The sequence below is a fragment of the Biomphalaria glabrata genome, chromosome 2 (assembly GCF_947242115.1).
Source record: "Biomphalaria glabrata chromosome 2, xgBioGlab47.1, whole genome shotgun sequence".
Taxonomy (NCBI): domain Eukaryota; kingdom Metazoa; phylum Mollusca; class Gastropoda; family Planorbidae; genus Biomphalaria; species Biomphalaria glabrata.
The window spans coordinates 46,403,328-46,425,343 of NC_074712.1; the positions used below are offsets into that span (position 1 = coordinate 46,403,328).

General features: G+C 31.8%; 1 protein-coding gene across 6 annotated transcripts in view; it reads right to left on the bottom strand.

Annotated features, from left to right (window-relative positions):
* Positions 1-1,040: 1,040 nt before the first annotated feature.
* Positions 1,041-22,016, bottom strand: part of LOC106054633 (protein FAM13B-like) — a 37,781-nt gene continuing 16,805 nt past the window's right edge. For 2 of the 6 annotated variants that reach the window (XM_056020869.1, XM_056020870.1), the window contains 27 exons: positions 20,943-21,157; positions 20,116-20,325; positions 19,483-19,666; positions 18,579-18,708; positions 18,284-18,448; positions 18,027-18,157; positions 17,834-17,884; positions 16,661-16,740; positions 16,341-16,386; positions 16,128-16,221; positions 15,928-15,959; positions 15,694-15,736; positions 13,643-14,060; positions 13,302-13,428; positions 12,344-12,427; positions 10,704-10,769; positions 10,086-10,135; positions 9,475-9,533; positions 9,286-9,367; positions 8,423-8,595; positions 8,015-8,098; positions 7,276-7,359; positions 7,096-7,164; positions 6,756-7,003; positions 4,720-4,821; positions 4,392-4,446; positions 1,041-4,262 (listed from right to left, as the gene is read on the bottom strand). In XM_056020869.1, coding sequence (XP_055876844.1) covers positions 4,188-4,262; positions 4,392-4,446; positions 4,720-4,821; positions 6,756-7,003; positions 7,096-7,164; positions 7,276-7,359; positions 8,015-8,098; positions 8,423-8,595; positions 9,286-9,367; positions 9,475-9,533; positions 10,086-10,135; positions 10,704-10,769; positions 12,344-12,427; positions 13,302-13,428; positions 13,643-14,060; positions 15,694-15,736; positions 15,928-15,959; positions 16,128-16,221; positions 16,341-16,386; positions 16,661-16,740; positions 17,834-17,884; positions 18,027-18,157; positions 18,284-18,448; positions 18,579-18,708; positions 19,483-19,666; positions 20,116-20,325; positions 20,943-21,138 — 3,138 coding nt within the window. In that variant the 5' untranslated portion in view covers positions 21,139-21,157 and the 3' untranslated portion in view covers positions 1,041-4,187. The remainder of the gene's footprint in view (positions 4,263-4,391; positions 4,447-4,719; positions 4,822-6,755; positions 7,004-7,095; positions 7,165-7,275; positions 7,360-8,014; positions 8,099-8,422; positions 8,596-9,285; positions 9,368-9,474; positions 9,534-10,085; positions 10,136-10,703; positions 10,770-12,343; positions 12,428-13,301; positions 13,429-13,642; positions 14,061-15,693; positions 15,737-15,927; positions 15,960-16,127; positions 16,222-16,340; positions 16,387-16,660; positions 16,741-17,833; positions 17,885-18,026; positions 18,158-18,283; positions 18,449-18,578; positions 18,709-19,482; positions 19,667-20,115; positions 20,326-20,942; positions 21,158-22,016) is intronic. The other 4 variants (XM_056020874.1, XM_056020871.1, XM_056020873.1 and 1 more) reach the window with 4 other exon arrangements.

Sequence of the window (22,016 nt, forward strand, 5' to 3'; positions counted from 1 at the left end):
AGCTCACTTTGAGTTGTCCAGGGTGAAGCGGTTTTTCTACATTTCTGAGCTTCAGAAACTCTTTCTCCTGAGGTCTACAATGTATTATTTTTCTCATATTAGGAAGATATCAAGTCAAATAGAATTACATTAAAAAGGTTCGGGACATGTTGATACTAAACTGTGAGAGACATTCGAGGTAATAATTTTTATTTTTAAAAGTTTCATTTTTCCTACTTGGGTGTCACCCGGTGCAGCCCACACCCCCCTAGTGACGCCACTGTACTTATGAACAAACCATTTATGAAACATGATGCAATAAGTGCATAGTTTATCTTAAAAACTGTAACTCAGGCAATACTATTGTCATGTTCAAAGTTGATGCATTTTGTTGCCAATAAGTAAATTTGCAGGACACAACAAAAAAAAAAAAGGAATTTCAGTTCTTCACTAGTTGTAAAGAATGATCGTGCAGGGCCTGTGTAGTCTATTAGTGAAGCCATGTGTAGTCTATTAATGAAGCCATGTGTAGTCTATTAGTGAAGCCATGTGTAGTCTATTAGTGAAGCCATGTGTAGTCTATTAGTGAAGCCATGTGTAGTCTATTTGTGAAGCCATGTGTAGTCTATTTGTGAAGCCATGTGTAGTCTATTAGTGAAGCCTCTCCACATCTGTGTTAGTTTCTTTAGACAAAACTTTACTCTTCTTTCTTTCTTGATGACTTTTAATTTCATTTTCAAATGACTTTAATATACATTGATTGAGCTTTAGTATATAGACTCTTTACAGTGTTAGGACAAAGACAACAAGTTTGTGTGCACATGACTGACCTGGAGAAGCCATAACACAAGGTCTCTCAATCTATGCTTGTTTAAAATCATAGTGTATGCTTGTATATCCTAGTAATATCCTAGTAATTTAACTGATCTGCTGATGTATGTTTGTATTTATATACTAAAAATCTAGCAACAATAGAATCAGATGAGTCTAGGCTGTAAAATAATGTCTAGAAATCATAGTAAAAAGAAATGACTAAAAAAAAACAACACTGAACAAGTGGCTGAAATAAATAAAAGTGTGTTATTTCAAAATCTATGTGATAATGTACAACAAGCCCCTAACAAGAGTTTACCAGAGTGCCATTTGAACATCTTATCTACTTACATAGTGCAGTGTCAACAAGTGTACACTTCATGTGATAACAGGACATCACACAATAGGTTTTCAGTATTGCTTTCCAAACCAAATTTATCCCCAAACATGGATCTCAAGAGCTACTTTAAGACCAACCCAAGTATTTGAAACCTTTGTGTAGAGTACATCCTACAGTATTTGCCTTGGCAACAAGAGCTTGTCTAGAGATTCTAACAGCTCAATGTTTTTTTACCTGTCACTTGACCACCAATTTGACTTTTGACCCATGCAACAATGTACAGTAAGACATTTGCCTAACAATGTGTTTGTTACTTGCAGCTTTATATGTTATATATATTTTGTTACTAACAACATATTAGTTGTTACTTGCTAAAACAATTGTAATAAAAAAATAGATAAACTATACAGATATATACACAATTAAATGCTGGCAGCATGTATTTCAGAAACAAACTGTCTTATACTCTAATGTATAAGTCAAGTGCAATGAAGACAGTTTCTTTCATTGTCTCCTAAAAGTCAAGTAATAGATGGACATAGTCATAAACGGCTTAAAAAATTGGAGAAGTTCAAAAAGCTTCTAACAAGGTCACCACAGCCTGCAAGCCATGTCTTTTGAGTCAAAGTATTCCGCCAAGCATTCTCAAGTTTTTAGCAAGCATATATGAATTTGTCAAAGCCTTTATATAGTTTACAGCAAAGAAGACTTGAGGGGTGGGGGTGAAAAGGGACAGAATATATTACATACATTAAAAACCCAAGATAAAAATGTAGCATTCTGAAATATATCACAGTCCAAAAAATGTACATACAAAATGTGTTCACATTCCAAGTAGATCATTTGTGAATTTTGAAAGATCAACAATAAGAAACATTCAATGTAAGCATCTGCATATTCATTAGGAATCAACAAAATGGCTGCAACAAGTAAGCCAATGAAACTTTCTGAGAAAATAACTCCAAACATTTGATTCATTTTTCTGTAATTATTTGTATAAAAAAAAAAAGGGGTACACATTACAAGACAGAGATCAATTGTTCAGGTTTGTAATACAAGTTAGTAACTACCAGCACTCTGACTAGCAAACTAAATACCAGTATTGAAATAAAAAAGAAAAAAAAAAAACATCAGCTGATTTTTAGATTGAACTGCTTAGTCTCTAATGTGATCTATACAAGGCTTGAAACAATGAACTCAACACACAAATGATTTTTAACAACAAAAATGATCTAAATGCAAACTACAAAAATGATAATAAATACAAGCTTGCTTGCTAGCAAGGCTAAAATAATGCCCGATGGCCAAGTCTTAAATGAAATAAACATAACTAGAATATGTTCCAATACAAATCTGGATGTACAACAACAGAATAAGTCATTAGCTATGTTTGAATACAGAGGTCACAGTTCCATGGTTTTAACTAAGGAAAAAAAGAATGGGCAGAATAATTATGAACTTCCAGTATTGTTGACAGACTTTCCTTGAATCCAGCTCTTCCACAGCAATTGTTAGAGCATGTGAAAGTACCAGTAAAGATCAGGGGGAAAATCTCTCAGTAACCTAGCCATGGGTCACTACTCCCTCAGTAACCTAGCCATGGGCCAATATACGTTTCATTTTAAAGACTCCCCAAGTAACCTAGCTATGGGTCACTATACGTTTCATTTTAAAGACTCCCCAAGTAACCTAGCCATGGGTCACTATATGTTTCATTTTAAAGTCTCCCCAAGTAACCTAGCCATGGGTCTATACAAGTTTCATTTTAAAGACTCCCCAAGTAACCTAGCCATGGGTCACTATATGTTTCATTTTAAAGTCTCCCCAAGTAACCTAGCCATGGGTCACTATACAAGTTTCATTTTAAAGACTTTTCATGAAAGCAATATTTTAAAAACACCATCAAAATAAATAAGCTAAGCTAGATACATACAACTTGAAATAAATTGATCAAATTAGTTACAGTAAAACAGTATTATTGAATGGATCTATACAAATAATTAAAGAAAAAAAAAGTGTGTAATAGTTGCACAACCAGTTCTTAAAGATCATGAGGAATGGATGGATGTAAATGTATACATATGACATCAGTATAGCCATGGGACTTCATCCAGAACATAAAAAATCTAGGATTTACAGAGTGTCATGGTCTAATAACAAATGGATAACAGTCTGCACAGTCTGGCCAGAACTGGCTTTCCAAAGAAAGGAGCCAAAATAAAACAAATCTAACATTCTTCATCTTCTGGTGACAAGTGATATGTACAATGTGAAAAATGCTGCGACATTAAGCCTGTAATGTAAACTAAAGAGCTATTAAATCAGTGACCTCCTTCCCACCAACACTCTACTGTTAGTATTTGTCTAACAATACTTCAGTGTAGATACACAAACATAACATGGGGAAAATGACACTAGTTGATGTATACTAACTTTGAAAATTGTTGGACTAAAAAAAGTTATAAATTGTTTGCTAAAAAATGTCATATTATTTTTTGTAATATAAAACTACTTTAAAACAAACTGGATCGATTTGAGATAAAGTCTGTGTTCAATAGTTTCACTTACTTCAAGACTGCTATTTACCTCACTAGTACACTTATAATTCAATAACATTGCAATCAATAAACATTGGTCCCAACTCTTGGGGTAAATCTAATTGAAACATTAAGAACTACCATTGTTGCTACATGTTGCTTCAGGACAATAATATTGGCACTTGACAAACCCAACAGTCAAATTTTTCAAATCAATACATCTCTGCTATAGTGCCTTTCAACTTTGAAAGCCCATTGTGATACAGTTAACATAGTTTCATAGTCACAGCATTGGAGTTTTTTTGTTTTTTTTAAATATAAAAAATTCATAACATGATGTGCTTTTTTTTTTCAAGCATTATCAGTAAATTATGTGCCGTTCTGACCATCAAATTATTGTTCTGACCATCAAATTATTATTACATATTTTAAAAAAAATATTTAAAAAAAAAAAAAAATCTAATGCATAAGATTACATATCTAATCACGTCACAAAACATACACATTCAACAGATTTATTAATATAACTTGTCTTTTCTCTCATGGTGTTTCAAAACTAGAGCTTCCAAGAGGCGAAGCCTTGCTTTCACTTTCTGGTAGAAATAGAATAAAAATAGTATTTGCATTACAGTGAAAAGTAGTACTGCATAAAACATGTATATAGGAACAAGTGTGAGTTAGTGTGTTAAGTATGGATTGTGTTCACCAAAACTACTACTTACCTTGTATTCACTGTATTCTGTCTGAAGAGGATATCTGTCTTCTTTCATTACTTTTCTGAAAAAACAGCAACATATTTAAACAAAAATAATCTCAATGCCCCAAGGTCCTTAAAGTCAAATTCTAATATTAAGGCATACTATTTTTAATTCTTGGTAAGCTACAATTAAAATCCTTACAAAACCACTTTTTATATAAAAGCTCAGAACTTATAGAAAAGAACAAAAAGAAGGGCATGATGGTCAAGTCATTCTTTTATTAAACAAAATGAGATAACTTTTTGGCAGGCATTGTTTTTTGCATCTAAGACTAAAACAAAAAAAAATATACCTTCCAGTTTTAAACAGAAAACTTTCCTCGAATTCTCTGAGAAGTCGCCTTAATCTTTTTTTAGACTTTCTTGAAGTTTCTATTTCAGCATGTAATTCTGATCTATTGGATATACAAAAAAAACAACTGAACTTGGAAATTTAAAGCTTTTGTTTAAAAAAAAGTTTTGTTTAATTGCATGAATCATGTACCATAGAGAATTTGTACCACAATAATATTAATCTTTTTTTCTCCATAAGGAAATTAGTCTTACAATTTGTGCATTATACCAAACAAAACATTGTAACTTTAGAAAACCAAAATATACATTCACACTAGACTCACTCAAAATTTACACATGAAATGTTTATATCAGATAGTTGAATTGTATTTAATGATATGACTGCCTAGGGAACAAAAAATTTGTGTCTGACTGTATATCTAGTATTAGAATGTAGTGAGACAAGGACCTCCGTCTGGTGTAGTGCAATCCAGACCTCCGTCAAAAAGCTCCTAGAGGGGGGGAAGGTTCACTATTATTCACTTAGTGAAATGCAAGTGGAAAGGCAGTGGGGTTATTTATTTCTCTTGGTCATTTCCAAGCCCCGATACCCACACGAGGGAGTATCGCCACAGAGTGGAGGTTTGGAGTCAGAGTTTTCCTTCTCCTAGATGGGTTGCGTTATTTAGGCTGACATGCCCCATCAACACGAAGCTAAACTGGTTTTGAGGCGCCAGTGTTCCGCCTTTCATCCCTTCTCCTGTCAGTTTGTAAGAACAGGTTCCTGGATTTTTAAGAAAATCACATGTGAAGGCCAGGAGCTGGATTTGACTGTCAGAGGCATTTAGAGTCGCAAGCCATGGGAGCATTTCTTGGAAAGTGGGTGCTTATCCCCACTTTCACCCCCGGCATTGACAGTCCTTTGGAACCCCAACCTACAATCTTCCAACTAAGAACAGGACACACACCACTATTAAATTACCACCTGAACAAAATAAACTCCACACAACTACCCCTTTGCAGACACTGCGCCCACCCCTTTGAAACCGTAAACCATATCCTCTTTGAATGCCCCTCCCTAATCCACCTTAGGCAGACCCTACTTCCACTACAGCCCAACATAACCAATACCCTGTACGGCAGTGCTGAACAACTGAAGAAAACAGCACACTTTTTTTTCCTTGGCACAGTCTGCAAAAGAGCTCACAGCTCAGCAGCAATAAAGCTGGCTAGAAGAAGAAGAAGTGTCTGACCGTCTTTGCTATTGGTGTCTTGTATCTCTTTTGTGATGGTAAAATGACAAAATCCTGACTCTTTAAATAAATTCCAGTCTGTAGTTTGAGGGTGTTGTCTTGAGTCCATTCTTGTATGTTTTTTTTTTAATGACTTTGCCCTCTTTAATAGGGGGCAGATATACTTTTTGTGGTCCCATGATTCTATTGGTGGCTTTGGGTATACAAATTATTTTATAATTACAGATGCTACTTCAAAGGTAATTACATCCTACACATTTCATGTGCCAATCTAGTCATGCATGCTGGTTTTCCTGGTTGATTAAAGCAACCCATTCCATGCTTTAATGACACAAGGGAAAAAAGTGCATTTATACAAATTTATCCTACCATATGGAATAACAAATATGGTTTTATCTTTGTGTATTTCTGAGTAATCTATTAGGTTTGGTTTTTGTAAATTATGGTTCTATGTTCTGCTACTTAACTTCTTAGTCTTCTGTCCTGAAGCATCTTAATTTAGTGATTTTCTTACTCTTGTTTTTCTAATCAAATGTGAATATATAAGTCTCTATTATGGTAGGTATTTTAAAGTAATAGATGATGGACTCGTATGGAAGTAATCATATAAAAGTTATTAATGTTAAAGATGATTGCTCTCATTACTATTATACATATTTCTTATATGGAAAATAAACTGTGTGCTGTAATAAACACAACTATCTTATTTCATCTATTCACTATGTTTGAAGGGTTGTAAATGAAAGAACAATAATTATTTAGTCACACTAATAATATTAAGTGTGTGACAAATTAAAACTTACAATGACAACTCATGGAGGTGTGCATCCATTCTATCTTCAGTTTTTGGAATCACTTTATCCAAATATCCATCATCGGTCTGGAACCTAGCAATGTCATTGCCTTTGACTCCATATGAGATAAAATCCATGTCTCTCATCACGTTGAAGTCTCGTGTAACAAGTCCAAAGTCCAGAGTTCCAACTTCCTGAGTGTTTCCATCTTCTTCCTCCACTGTTGCTGTGGGAACATGAACATGAATAGGCTGCCGCTGAAAGCAAATTCAAAAGAAAAAAATTAGTCAGTGCATGAATGTTATTTTTTTGTTATTATACTATGTCTTATATTTAGAGTTCAACTCACAGTGTAAGAGGTTGGTATTTCCATCATTTGGTCTTCTGGCACTGTTTGTAGCTCTAGAGAATTACGTGGCTGTACAAGAAGAAGAAAATGTTGATCTCAATGCATGAATACAAAGTAGCTGGATCAAATTTGGATTTAAAATTTCTTAAATGGTTACAACAATTTTTAAAAATTGCGTACCGATAAAGGTTTGGCTAACATCCTTTTCACAGATCGGTATCTATCATACAATGGACGCATGATATCCTTTTCTTCTTTTGAAGTCTGAAAAAAAAATTATGTTTTTAGAAGTTAGTTTTATTTTAGACAAATAGATGAATCAAAGTATCAGAATTTTTGAAAAGTATGTAGTGGAGTAGTCCTATAGTAATGTGCATAGAATGTCAAACTGAGGGTTTTAAGTTTTCATCAGACTTAGGAAACACATAACTTTATTGGTCCAAACAAAAGGAAATTTGGTTTGACTACATTTGTCCACTTCAGCATTACTACAATAGGCTATAATATAAATGCGAACACAAACAACAACAAAAGATTACAACCAGCGCTTGATGATTCAGGTTCCTGTGCACTTCTCTGGTGACAACGAATCACCTTAAAACATCCTGACTGACAATGGTATGAATGTTTTCATTTTCTTCTTGGGTATTATCATATTTTAACAGAACTGCATCTAAGAATTGATAGTAGTGATAAAGTCATCTATGTCAGGGCATCCAATCAGCTTTGTATTAATTAGTGAAACATTATACTGTTGGTCCACTACAGCACACACATGAACAATGAGCAATAGAAACTGGTAAGCTTGTGGAGGTTGGAAGGGATTTTTTGTTTAAAAAGTATTAGAGAGTATAAAACTAAACATGAAAACATCCATACAAATATTTTACTCTAAAAAAAAATTAATTAACCCACTTACAGGTCTTCCATGTAAGCCTTCAAAATGAAGTAATGCTTTCTGAACAGCCAATTTTTCCTCTTGAACCTGGTCTCTTGACATCAGCTACAAAGTCAAAAAAAAAATTAAAAAAATAAGTATGGTTGGTATATAAAAAAAAAAAATGTACTATTTGTTCAGTCTATTAACTAGTCAGTCTTTAGTAACCATTCTGAAATAATTCTAACAATTAATTTACAAAAAAAAAAATTGAGTGTAGAATTTAACATAAAATCAAACAATTTAATATGATTATAATGATTTTCTTAGTATAACAACAATCAATGAATTGTCTGTATCGTCTCTCAGATACACAACTCAAAATGTTCCTTTATCAAGTAAAGTCCAAACCAATCAAATAAATGAATCCTAGTGAAGAGTTAATTTTACCAAAACTTCCTCAGGTCTTCCAGACTCCTGCCGTTTGTCAGTCAAACACTTGAGAATATAGTCTAGAGTTGAGGTAATAGTAGGTAAGACTGAAGGAGACTGCTCAACACCTGATGAGGAGGCACCGCTGTTGTGTCTAGCCCTGTTGCCCATCTCCGTTTCTTCTTTTAAGCCTGGAAGTACAAGATTGATACCTTAATCAAATCATTGAACTAGTAGAGTACAAGATTGATACCTTAATCAAATCATTGAACTAGTAGAGTACAAGATTGATACATTAATCAATCATAAACTAGTAGAGTACAAGATTGATACATTACTCAAATCATTGAACTAGTAGAGTTGAAAAGTATTTTTTTTAAACAATCAACCCATTCTTTCTCTTCAGTCAAAAAATTTTTTTTTTTATGGACAAAAACACAGAAACTAGACATGGACAACATTAGAACCACACATACTAAAAAAATGGTTATTGGCAACATGAAGCTACTGTGTTATTAAAAGAAGAATAAAACAAACTGTGGAGTAGTGTGTACAGAAAACTGCAAGTACTGATCTCAAACTAAATAAAGAGGTCACACCCTTTGAAAATATGCCACGTAAATAAGTAGATCTTGATGTAGAGCTTTCAGGGCACAAGATGTAGGGGGAAAAAAACAACATGGGAGATCAGAATGTTAGTTTTTACCTAACTGAAAAAAAAAAAAAAAAAAAGACTACATATTTATGTCCAAAGAATATTTAATGTCACTCATAATTAGTGACACACAAATAATCTAATATCTGTTGTCAGGATACATGTAGAAAAAGTAGATCTACTACATTTACATTTTCAGCACACTGGTGAGACAAAAAATACTTACGTTTCAGATCTTTTCTTGCCTTTGTTAATTCATTCATATATTTTTTTATTTCTGGCTGAGAGGCTTTTTCTCCATGTGTAGGCTAAGTAAGAAACATACAATTGTAAGACATTAAAAATATTTCTGACTAGATCTATTTAAAAGGCAATTTTAATCACCTAAAAATAAAAAAAATAAAAAAAAACTTACCCTGTAACCATGTTCTTTCTCAAAATTTTCTTCAAAAATTTTGATTTTCTTCTTTAAACCTGTTTCAAGCAAAAAAGAAAAAATGAAACTAATTTTAAGTTGACAGATAAACTGATACTAAACCCAATAGACCCTGCTGCTGTAGGATGCAGTGCCAACGGCTTTAAGATGAGCTAGGAAGCTAGCAGCATTTTCTTAAAGGTTCCTATAAGAAGAGCTCATTCAAGTCTTGACCAGAGAGTAGTGACTTTTTTTTTCTTTCTTTAGTGAAAACTGAATGTGTAGTGCTTTTTTTTTCCCCTGAGAATTTTTTAAATGAAAGAGCTCAAACCCACAGTGTATAAATTGAGTATTTTTGAAGCTTTTTTATATTCTAAAGGTAATAAAAGTATATATTTAAAAAAAAACTAGGCATATTGTTCTATTTTTTACAGTTGTTTATTTATTTATTACTATTAAATCTTAAATTTAAATGTTTTTTTTTTATTAGTTGTTTTTTTATATTATTATTCTTTGCCTAGGGAACATTGTAGATTTTTCAAACTGGAAATTAGGTTGATTGGGTTCAATGAATGAACTAAGTCTAAAATATACAAAAGTGTAACACTCACCCTGTATTTTCTTAGTGATTTGCCTCAATACATAGCTGCCATCATCATCACTAGATCAACAAAGAAGAAATATTAGTTCAATTGCCATGCACTGTTGCATTTACTAAACTACTAACGAAGAGGTAATATTAGTTCAATGGCCATACAATGTTGCATGTACTAAACTACTAACGAAGAAGTAATATTTATCAATTGCCATACTAAACTACTAACTAATAAGAATAAATAAATAATTGTTTTTTTTAATGTTTTGGCATATTGAGCATCTCTCCTTGGCATTAAGATTTCACTGGTTAACCCCATAATAACAATGGTCTCATTTACTAGTAAGACTAAATTTATGTAAGATTTATGTCTATTTAAATACCAGTATCAGTAATATTCTATATATAATATGTGGGTGGGTGTTCTGATTAAAGGTCTCAGATTTGAATACTTTGGGTTTAGGTTTCTTGACTTGACCCAGCTAAAATGGTCTCAACTAGGAAACAAATGATGGGCTAGAGAAAAGGGTGAATGTATGTCCTATGGGTAGTGAAGTAGAGAGCAGAAACTGCATGAAAAAGGTCTTCCATTTAGAATAGTAAGAAGTTAATAAAAGCACTCAAAATTTCCTACCTGTATTTCTTGTACATATCTTGTTGGACTGGAGGGGAAGGTGGTATGTCTGTGTTCACTGAAGCCCTGAAACAGTTGCATACATTTCATTAGTGTACAGTCTCAAGTTATCAGTCAGAAATAGGATGACATGCTCTCCACCTAGCACACACTGCACATGAAGTTTCTTATTCAACTGGATATCAACCACAACTCTTACAGAGTTACTTTGAAGACTGCCATTTAAATTAAAAATAAAACATTCAAATGGGACAATCATTGAATTTCACAATTTATTCCTTTCCACATTTTAAAATGATAAAATAATAAAAGTCAATTTTTTAAATTGACTTCTGGTTGAATAGTTGACTTTTTTTTTATTTTTAGGACACCCCTGAATACACCCAACTCTGGTGGGTACCTGAAATTAGTTGGGGAAAGTAAAAGCCGGTTAATCATTGTGATGGTCAAATGCATTGTTAACTGTTGGCCAAAGAAACAGATGACCTTTACATATGCCTTTTAGATTACAAAGGTATTTTTTTTAATTGACATGACATTATGTGAGCAATGGATAATGCCTGCATACAAAAAACGTGTATAGTTTTAAAAACTTATCTATCTCATACCAGTATCAAACACTCTGATACAAAAAAATGGAAGAGCTTGAAGAGAAGCAGGGAGTAAACAGAAACTGGGTTCACTATTACTGCTCTGAGATGTATGTGTGCTAAACTGGCTACTGATAGATTTCAAGTGCAGAATGTCTTTTGTGTTTGTGTTTGTTAACCATAAATAAGCAATTAACCATTAGAGGGACTAAAAATAAAAGTCTAATTTTGTCATAAAACTTTAATCTAGGGAAAATTTTGATTTCACATTATACAAGACTAAAAAAAAAACCCCATTCTTTTAATTAAAAAAACAAAACAAAAAACTGAAACATTATGTGTCAAGTACAACACTTAAAACTAATTTTTGTTTTCTAAAGCAGTACATTTTATAATATAAAGATTCACAAATAAATAAAATGTATCATTGTTTTTTTGTCCACATAGTATGGCTTATGCTTTGAATAAACAAACTGTAGTGCACAGTCTATTCATAAATTATGTGATTATAGCCACTGAAAATGGCATATCTCAACATCTAGCAAGCAACTTTATACAACACAGGTGATACAGCACAACTTCTATGGGAGTTAGGTTAAAGAAGTTATAGACTGTACTTTAATGTAAATTAATAAAGGATTAAAAAATGCTGCATCTTATGACAATATAGAAACACATACATAGTGCAATCATTTTTTTTTTGTAAAATATATGTTATGTAATTATGAAGCTGCAGATCAACAAGACCATACAACGAAATGTGAGTGGAATAAGAATGAATAACAAGATTGTACACAGATGTAGCATATAAAAGCACGTCACAGTATTACTTCTTTTCACAGCTAGCCCAAATAGTAAGGAAACAAATGCAAAAACCAGGATACAGGGTTTAGAAAAAGCAATAACAAAAGCCAGAAAATAAAGTACAAAAGCAGGCCGCCAGGGCAGATGACTTTTGTCGCAATATTAAAAACTAAATTACAAATGGTGCCCAGATGATTTAAGGAAACTAGTTGCAACAGGAGTAAAAAGAACAAGGTGATTGTTCACCTGAACAGGCCACTGCCACAGTAGGCACTGGGAGACATAGGTGCCTCATACACTACTGGCACACTGGCATCTGATTCGGGCAAACTATAAAAGTTAAGTAATTTTTAACAATTAATAAGGGCTGATGGATAATGAGAAATATACTGTAGAATGGAGTTTACATCAATCTGTTGTTCAACATTTATAGTCAATTTGCAGAACTATAAAGTTATTTTTGGTGTTTAAAGAAAGGTACTAAATACACTTAATTAACACTGTAACACTAATTACAGTAAAACTCTACAATTTGATGTATACTAATGGAATACTGAAAACAAAATAAAAAGTATGTTTAAAAGTCTATTAAGATGGTGGGTTTTTCATGGAATTAAAAAATTCAATTCTTTTTAAAATACCATAATTTTCAGTATTGAAATCACAAGAACATAAATGAACCTAAAAAGGGCATATCTAAATACAAATTAGCAACATATTTAAAATCTATACATATATATATATATCTCACACACACTGCAGCCAAACATAAATTTCAATGAAAAATATGTAATCTAAAGAGTTGAATCAGCAACCAAGCCTTGACTTATTCTATTAACATGTTTAGTACAGTTGACACAAATTATTTATATTGAGTATCATTTCAACTAAACATTTATGATTCCTGCCCCTAGGTAAAGTGTGCTACCAATGACACATTAAGTTTAAAGGATTGCATTAAGATAATGATACAGCAAAGTGCAGGCCATCACTCAATGTTTTTGTTTTTTTTAATTTATTTGATTCTGTACAAACTTAAATGTTTCATTTAATTGTTTTGTTTCCTGTACATATTATTTTATTCATTTATTGGAATTATAATAATAAACTACACAGTTACTAATCAAATTCACTGCAAAAATAATCCTTAATTTAAAAAAAAAAACGATTTACAAAAACAATTACACAACAACATGTAACTTACTCAAATAATTTCTTCAATTTGCTGGATCGAGGAGAGACTATAGCTGTGTTCATGTCAGGTTCTGAAAGCTGATTAGTTGAAACCCAGATCTGGGTGTCAAATCGATCTTTGGTGATTGGAATTGGTTCTGTCCAATTAATCAGAAGTCAACAAATTAGTTTCTAATCAACTGACCACTTGTAATATTAACTATTTTTTCTATATAGATAACTTATGTTTATATTGATTAGACATCTAGAAAAGATTAAAATATATTTGCAAAGAAGTCTACCCATCCAATGATGATACAACTATAAGCTCTATCCAAAACAATGCCAATAACATACATTTCATTACTTTACCTGTTCCATCTATATGTTCATGTAATGTTGAAAAATCCAAGGGTGGAATAAACAGCTTGATGCCATGGCTAGGGGAACGATCAATCAAACAGGAATCATTGGATGAGTTTTGGCCAGTGGTAGATTCTGGTTTAGTCTGCAAGCTAAGTGAATGGGGCAAGAGAGGTTTGTTTTCATTTCTTCTCATATTTTTGGATCTGATTTCATCGTCTTGACCGTCTTCTGCCACATGTTCCTTATGTTTCACGTTGCCCTGTGAGGGTTTAAGAGAAGAGTTCAAGTAGTGAACCAGAGCTGATTCATTTGGAACACAGTTTGGATCAGAGCAAGAGGAGATTACAGAAACACTGTCTGGCTCCCAACTACGCCTGTGCTTACGAGAAGGTGAACGCCGAGGAGGCCCAACAGGCTTCTTGTGCTACAACATCAGTGTTGAACAATAAGCAGTACATAACACGTAAAGAGTTCAGGTTTGTGCACAATTTGGGAAGAAAAAGATGACAGAAAATGGGAGGGGAAAGGAAAGAAAGAAAGAATATAAACAAGTTAGTTAAAATAACATTAGTTGAGCAAACAACAAAATGAAACAAATCTAGACTGGCTATGACTCTATAAACAACAACAAAAATTAACAAGATGCCATTTCAGCAAAAGAAGTCATGTTTCTAGGAAAATGCATAATTAATGGGAGAAGTGCAGGTTGGCTTAACAAGTCTAGTACTTTTAATTTTTCAAATTACTGGCATGCAAATAAGTAAGATATTTTTTTTACAGCAGCAAAATTTATTTTACATTTATCTTTATGCTAGGGGGGGTGGGGGAAGAGAGTATGTTCATTTATATTTTATATTATCTTCAAAATTACAGAAGTTCCTTATAAAAAGTGTTTATGCTAATCTAATCATTCATGTTAGATATTTAATTCTAGTGAGTGTTTTTCTTGACTGATTCAGGCAACCCTGAACTAAATGAGTTTCATACTCTTTAAGAAATAATTGTCTAGTGACTCAACAATGAGATACAAGTAGTTGCAAATTAAACCCTCCCCCTCCAAACTTTTTCAGATTTTTAAGTAACCAGAAATTCTAATAATTCAATTACTAGTTAATGTTTTTCTATAAGCTAGAGTTAGATTAGATAAACAAGTTTGTTATTTGACACTTGTATATTATAAAACAATGCAAAAAAAAATTGCAACATTGCGACGAACTTAACATGCTCTTTCTCTCCTATTTGCGGATACTATTGTTGATTTGACCTTATTGTTTCAGCCAAATCGGCAATATTAAAGTCAATGTAGTAAGTCATTAATTTTGTTTTCTTTCTCTCAAAATGTTTTTAATTGCATAAAATTTAATCTTGAATAGTTTATGTTTTAAATATGTCATATATAAAGTTTTGTGAAAACAAGGATGAAAATAATATAATTATCTTTACTCATTTAGATAATAATATATTTCGTAGATCTAGTCTAGTCATTTGTTTTTTTTTATTATAGTAGTGATAGGGATATGTGGCTCAAAATGTCCACTTTGTTTTATATGTTATGTGAAAATATGAATAAATATCATAAAAAATACTTTATTTCAATTTAGACCATAAAATTTACCTAGCTCATATGAGACTTATCTGAGGTTTTTATTTTTGATTTTCATAATTTAAAATTAAATTATTTTTTTTAGTCTTATAAACATCATTTGTGTTATATTTAATTTATTACAAAGTATAAGATTGTCTAATAAAAAAAAACAAAAAGTTAGTGAAGTTTAATCATAACTGGGTAATGAACTATGTACGAATTTTAAAAGATGTAGAAATGTGAATCATCTCATCTTCGCAACTTATCCTATAAAATTAGTGTTCCATTAAAACTAACAAAAATACTGGTCTGATTAATTTGATGCCACAAGTAGGTGTTTTGATAGTCAGAAAAATGTCCCTTTAAGTTTAAGCTGAGAAGATGCAATGTTCTCTAAGCCTAAAAAAAACATGAGAATAAAACAGAAGAACATAGAATGATACAAAGTAGCACTTGTGAAGGCTAAACTTACCCCAATTAAAATGTCACTCCTTTCAACTCCATCAAACTCAGGACTGAGAAGAGAACAGATGCACACAGAATAAACATTGGAGAAAATTAACCAAGAAGAAAATAAAAATAACCCATAAACTACAGTTTAATGCTCATACCCCCCCCCCCCCAATAATCTGTATTACAAAACAATGTGGATACTATATGAGAAAAAGATTACCTAGACTACAATAAGAAAAAAATTATCACTTACAGATTTCTTTCTTCCAATAAGTCATCATCCTGCTAAGCAAAACAAATATATATTGTGAACAAAATATTGTTTAACATGTAGGTTTAAAAGAAAAAAAAAGACCCCCCCCCCCCCTTTACTTATTTCCTTAAGTGTAAGTTCATGTTTATTGATATGTAACTGTGAACAATGTTAAACTTGACACATTAAAGGATTCTTACCATTTCCCAAAGACTTTTTGGGTTTTGAAGTAATGTACTGTTTGATTTCTCTTCTGTTAATATTTTTACATTAGGAAGTGGTTGTTCTTCAATACTATCAAGTCAGAGGAAGGCAAATAATAATAAATATTAGATTGTGTTAAAAACAATAAAACTTATGTTATAGTACATAAAGAACTTTAATGACACTTTTAAAAAAAAGTATACTTTTACCTATAATTAATTTCACTATCATCAGCACTTTTCAAAAGTCTGGGAGCTGTAAAAAAAACAACAAAAAACATTGCCACGTTGAGTTTCTGTATTTTAGTTAAAACCACTATCATTTTCTTCATTCTAAAACCACAAAGAGAAAAGTTAAACAATAAATGTTAAATTTAAATAAAAATGAAATCCACTATTTTCAACTTTTTAATGAAATTATTTTAAAATTTACATTCATTCTTGAAAAGAAGATTAATGCACACTACTGAAGTCAATGTAAGAAATAATATATATAGATCTAAATTTGTATTGAGTTTTTATGTATTTACAAAGTAGTCCTGAATTTTGGTTGAAATCTGTGACACCAATAAACTGTGATATGGTCTCCACAATAGTTTTATCTACAATTCTATGAGAGAAAAATGAGAATCAATTACATCAGCGGTTAATTAAGATATTAGAAAATCAAATTGATTTTGATCAATGGAATTACAAAACTATCATAGTTTTATGAAGACATCTGTATTAGTTACTGAACTATACATGGTCACAAAATATTAACATAAACTTTATAAGCTTTTGAAAAACAATTCCCATTATAGTCAAAATCTTCTGTAGAAACATTCAAGGTTGAATTGAAGGATGTCTTATAAGCAACCAGAAGTTTTTTTTCATGAAATTTATATCATAGTTTGGTTGTAGCTATGTACATAAAACCAAGAAATTAAAATCCCTCATTCTAGCAATGTCAAATCCACTTCAACTAGCCCAGTGAGTGTAAGTATTTAACTTATTATAAAAACAAAAAAATAAACTGATGTAACTTTCTTTTTTTCTTGTTCACTTTAACAAACAATTTTCTTGGTATGAAGTCTAATCTTATAATGCTACTCAAATTTATTATATACATTTAATTGAATTAAAACAAATTATATTTGACTATCAAACAAGTTTGTCTTAGTGACTTCTTTCTCCAAATGTAACTTAAAGTTCATCATGAATAGATCCTCACCAAGTCTGCACTGAAAATAAACTACTGAAAAGACTTAATTTGAGTTTTTGTTGTTCTATGTGCTGGCAGACTAAGATGACAAGTGTCCATTGACATGTCACACAATTTCTTGACAGGAATGTTAACATAACTAATAAAGTGTGAGGGAATGATCACATGATCTACACTCATGCACCCTCTATATGCTGCATCAGCATTGTCACATTAATGAACTCATTAGTGCATTTAGAACATTTCCTTCTCCAAGATTCTCTCCCTAATTATCAGGTCATTAAATTAGATTAAAAAAAGAAACAATCTGTGTCAAGGGTTTCAAAGATTAATTAGTTTCACTTTTCCAGAATTGTCCATCTGTGATATTAAGTCAAAAGTATGCATAATTGACAAGCCACCTGCACTGAGCATTAATTATCAAACCAATCTAAACAAGATAAAAAAAAAAAAACAACTAACATGAAGGTAGCTTAGGAAGTTGAAACAAAACACTTACTCATTACTTCTAAAAGTAACCATGGGTGACTCTATAATGCTGTGAGCTTCACTGTAGGACAGACACAAAACTTGTTAATATTCTGAGCCATTTCCATCAAGTTGATAAAATAAGTCATACATTGAAAACTAGTTGGAACTAGTTAATACTAAGCATAATAGAATCTTTAATTATACAAAATATAGGGAGTAACCTTTCAAGGGCAAATGGCGACTGCGAACGAATATGATCAAAATCTCTTGGGCTCATGAGAGGTATGGAAAACATTGGAGCAGATCTTTCATCTACACTTGAACTACTGTTATTATCATAGATATTTTTGATCTGAAATTCAAAATAAATGTTAAAATTAAGATTTAAAAAAAAGATTCTTCTTATTAAATGCTCATTGAATAAAAAACAACAATACATTAAATATTCAGATAATAAATTCAGTCTATTTGTATGTACCTTTCTAGGCGATGGCACTGGTCTAGGCTCTAAAGAGGATGATGATGGTGAAGAAACTAATATAGGACTCAGACTTTCAAGAGAAGGAGAAGAAAATGATGGTAAGGACTGTACCTTGGGAGGGGGAGGACGAGGAGGAGGAATCTTCTTTGGATTCAAATGTCCCTGAAATTGTTCAAGTCAAAATTAGTTGACGTATCTTATTTCATTTTATTCTAATTCAACATTTCTAGATGCACAAAAATAATTTACACTAATTATGTATGCATGCATAAAGCCAAGTAAAAGTCTGTACCCAGAATTCTTTAGGACCTGGCTCGCCATCTTCTGCAAACAATCTTTTAAATTCAGAAATGAAAAGTTGCATAACATCCTTACTGGAGTCCATGTCTTTGAATCCTTCCATCCCCGTAGACAGTTCATACCTACAAGAAATAAATCTAAATATAATATTTGTGAGTTAGAATATGATTCCAAATGGAGGAAACTTTGTGCATTAGAACCTATTGATACTTTTAGGAAACAATGTAGATATCAAGTTTAACTCGGGCACAATTAGAATAAAAAGAATTTTTAAAAATTATTTAATTTTAAACAATGGACCTCATTCACCAATCGTAAACAAACAACATTGAGCCAGGCGATTCTCTATCTCTTCTTTACAAATTACAACAATGGTTATCAAGTGACAGTTTTTTTCATTGTTTTACCAAGATTACCACGTGACTGCTATTTTTTGGTGAATGAGGTCCATTACACACTCTCACATTTAGTCCTTGATTCTCTAAAATAACAGATAGTCTCTTTGTAAAACAACTAACTGATCCATTGATTTTTTTTTATAAAAACAGATAGTCTTTTTGTCAAACAGATAAGTGATCTATTATCTTATTCTAAATTTACCATAAACAGACAAAAATACATTTTGACTCTAAAATATGAGCAGACACATTTGCAAAACCTTTAAAATAAATAGATGCTAATATTAATCAGCCTTAAGGACTTTAGAAGGTATAGCAGATATCACTGTGCCTATGCACAACTCTCCAGCAAAGAGTAACAAATACTTGTAAGACTTAAACTATTGAGTCACACAAAAAGCTATACATTGCATATAAAATGGATAGCCACTATGTAGATAGAAGTTTAAACTACATTAACTTATGCAGATTTTTACAAAAAAACAAAAACAAACTTACTTAAAGATGTTTGGGCCAAATATGATAGCTAAAGAATATGCAGACATCTTATTATCAAATTCATGTTCAGCCACCACTACTAAAAGAGATGAAATGTATTTCAGAAGGTTGTAATTTTCCTCTGGCATTTTACTAAGTGCTTTCTTGATTTCCATTATGACAGCATCCTTGTTAAGTTTTGAATCTGAGAATTACAAAGAAAATAGAAGCAAAGATAATTATTAAATCTAAAGTTTAAAAGCTAAAATTGAAGATAATAACAACTTTGATTAAAACAAATATTGTAGCATCATTTTAAGCCTGTCCAGTGAACACTTTTGGTTTATACATAGGTTAAGTGACTTCTAATTGCATTGCAGGATGCTGTACATTGTTGAATAACAGAAACATGTAATAAGTAGAGTGAATAAAATAGTTCGCATAAGAGTATGACAAGGATAGTGAATGAATATCTGAATAATTCAGTTGGCTAAAAAATCATGACTAATATGATTAACATAATTGGAAGAAGTAAAAGACATTACCTAAGTAATGCTACTATCTCTTAAAACTAAAATTTGCTATATGAAATAATATTAATATGTTAAAGAAAAAAGAAAAACTGCTGTTATCTGCTATTAATTAATTTTTTACCTTGCACAGCAGAAAAAAAGTGTTGAGTTAGCCTTGCAGGTACAAGTGTATCTGGCAAATCTCTGAGAAAGACTTTAAGCAAGCCAGCAGTTGCAGGGATATCATTTTCTTCTTTTAAATCCACATCACCTTTCTGCTCAAATTCTGTACGCATCTTCTCAACAACTTTAACACTACCACTAACTCTAAATAGACCCACATTATCCAGGCCTGGAATTATAGCATCAAAGATGCTTTATTAGTTTGGTTAAAAATAACATTTTATAAATATATATATATATATATATATATATATAAAGAGTAAAGTTATCATTTCAGACCTTGCGATCTATAGGGCAGATGATGTAAAGGTTATCTGTTTCTATTGCCCACTGTAAACAAGGGTGTCATGTGGCCAGCACAACAACCAACTGCAATTACCTTTACCCAACTAATATAGAGTCTTAGATCCTGAAATTGAAAATCTCGGTTTTCACCTGGATTTGAACCTGGACACTCCCAGTTCGGAAACCAAGTACTTTACCATTTAGCCACCGGGCCACCTTAAATATGTGTGTGTGTATATATATATTTAAAGCAATAATGGAGAATAATAGTTGAGGAAAAAGTTCAAAAACATCCCGTGGGTATTGCAGTTTATTATGCTGGATCAAGCAGCGAGTGCCACCATTTAGTCATTATGCTGGCCACACAACACCACCCTCACCCACTGATTGACTGATACAGGCTAGTTCTTTACCTGCATTGCTAAGTAAGGTTTAAAACAGCAAACTTATTTTAAAAAAACAACAACAAAAAAAAAAAAAAAAAAAAAAAAAACACCTTACCATGTTTGTAAATAAATTCGCAAATTTTCTTGACAAATGGTGGCACCACAGCATTGGCAGGAGCCTTGGACATAAGCTCTTCCAGAGCTACCCCGAAAAGCCTGTGCGTTGTATGTGTGCCAGTATCTCCCCCAGCTAACTGAAACTTCTTTCTTCGTGTGGAAGGGCTGATCATGTTTTTTAACCTCTCCATCATTCATGGATGTGCTTACAAACTGAAACATTAAAAGGTAAAATAACAAATAATAATGGAAATAACTATTTCAATACATGACAAAGTCTCACAATGCATAAATGTACCATTCAATTCAAGGTCAAAAAGTGGGAAAGAAAAAAAAAATAGATATTGAGATTAGAATGTAGATTTGCTTTATCTCTGGTACACTGTGAATACAATAACACTGGGAATGTACAATCTGATGTTGACTTATCTTGTTCATATATATACTGTTGTATCAGATATATCAGGAGACAGGCATATTAACACATAAAATTACATCCTAGATAAGAACAAACAGTAGGCTATGTGTTTTCAATAGCATAAAAACAAAACTGTGATTCTATACTAGTCTAGTGTGCATCTCTCACTAAGTATATATAATAATAATAATAATAATCTTTATTATCCAAAGGGAAATTTGTCTTACAATTTGTGCATTACTTAATTATAGAAAACCAAAATATACATTCACAACATACTCACTCATAATTTACATGCGAAAAGTTTATATCAGATTTTTTCTATTTAATGATTTGATTGCCAGGGGAACAAAAGAGTGTTTGTGCTTGTTTGTCTTTGCTATTGGTGTCTTGTATCTCTTTTATGATGGTAAAATTTTAAAATCCTGACTCAAAGGGTGATTTTTTATTTCTAGAATCTTTTTATTTTTTTATGAATGTTTGTCTCAAACAGCTGCCCAAATGGGATTGTTTCTTCCCAATGATTTTACCAGCAGCATTTAGGATTCTATGAAGTTTATTTTTATTTTTAATGTTAAGATTGCAATAACTTTGAAATTCAAATAACTTAGAATTCTCACAACAGTAATTTTCCTATTTCCTTGAAACAATCAG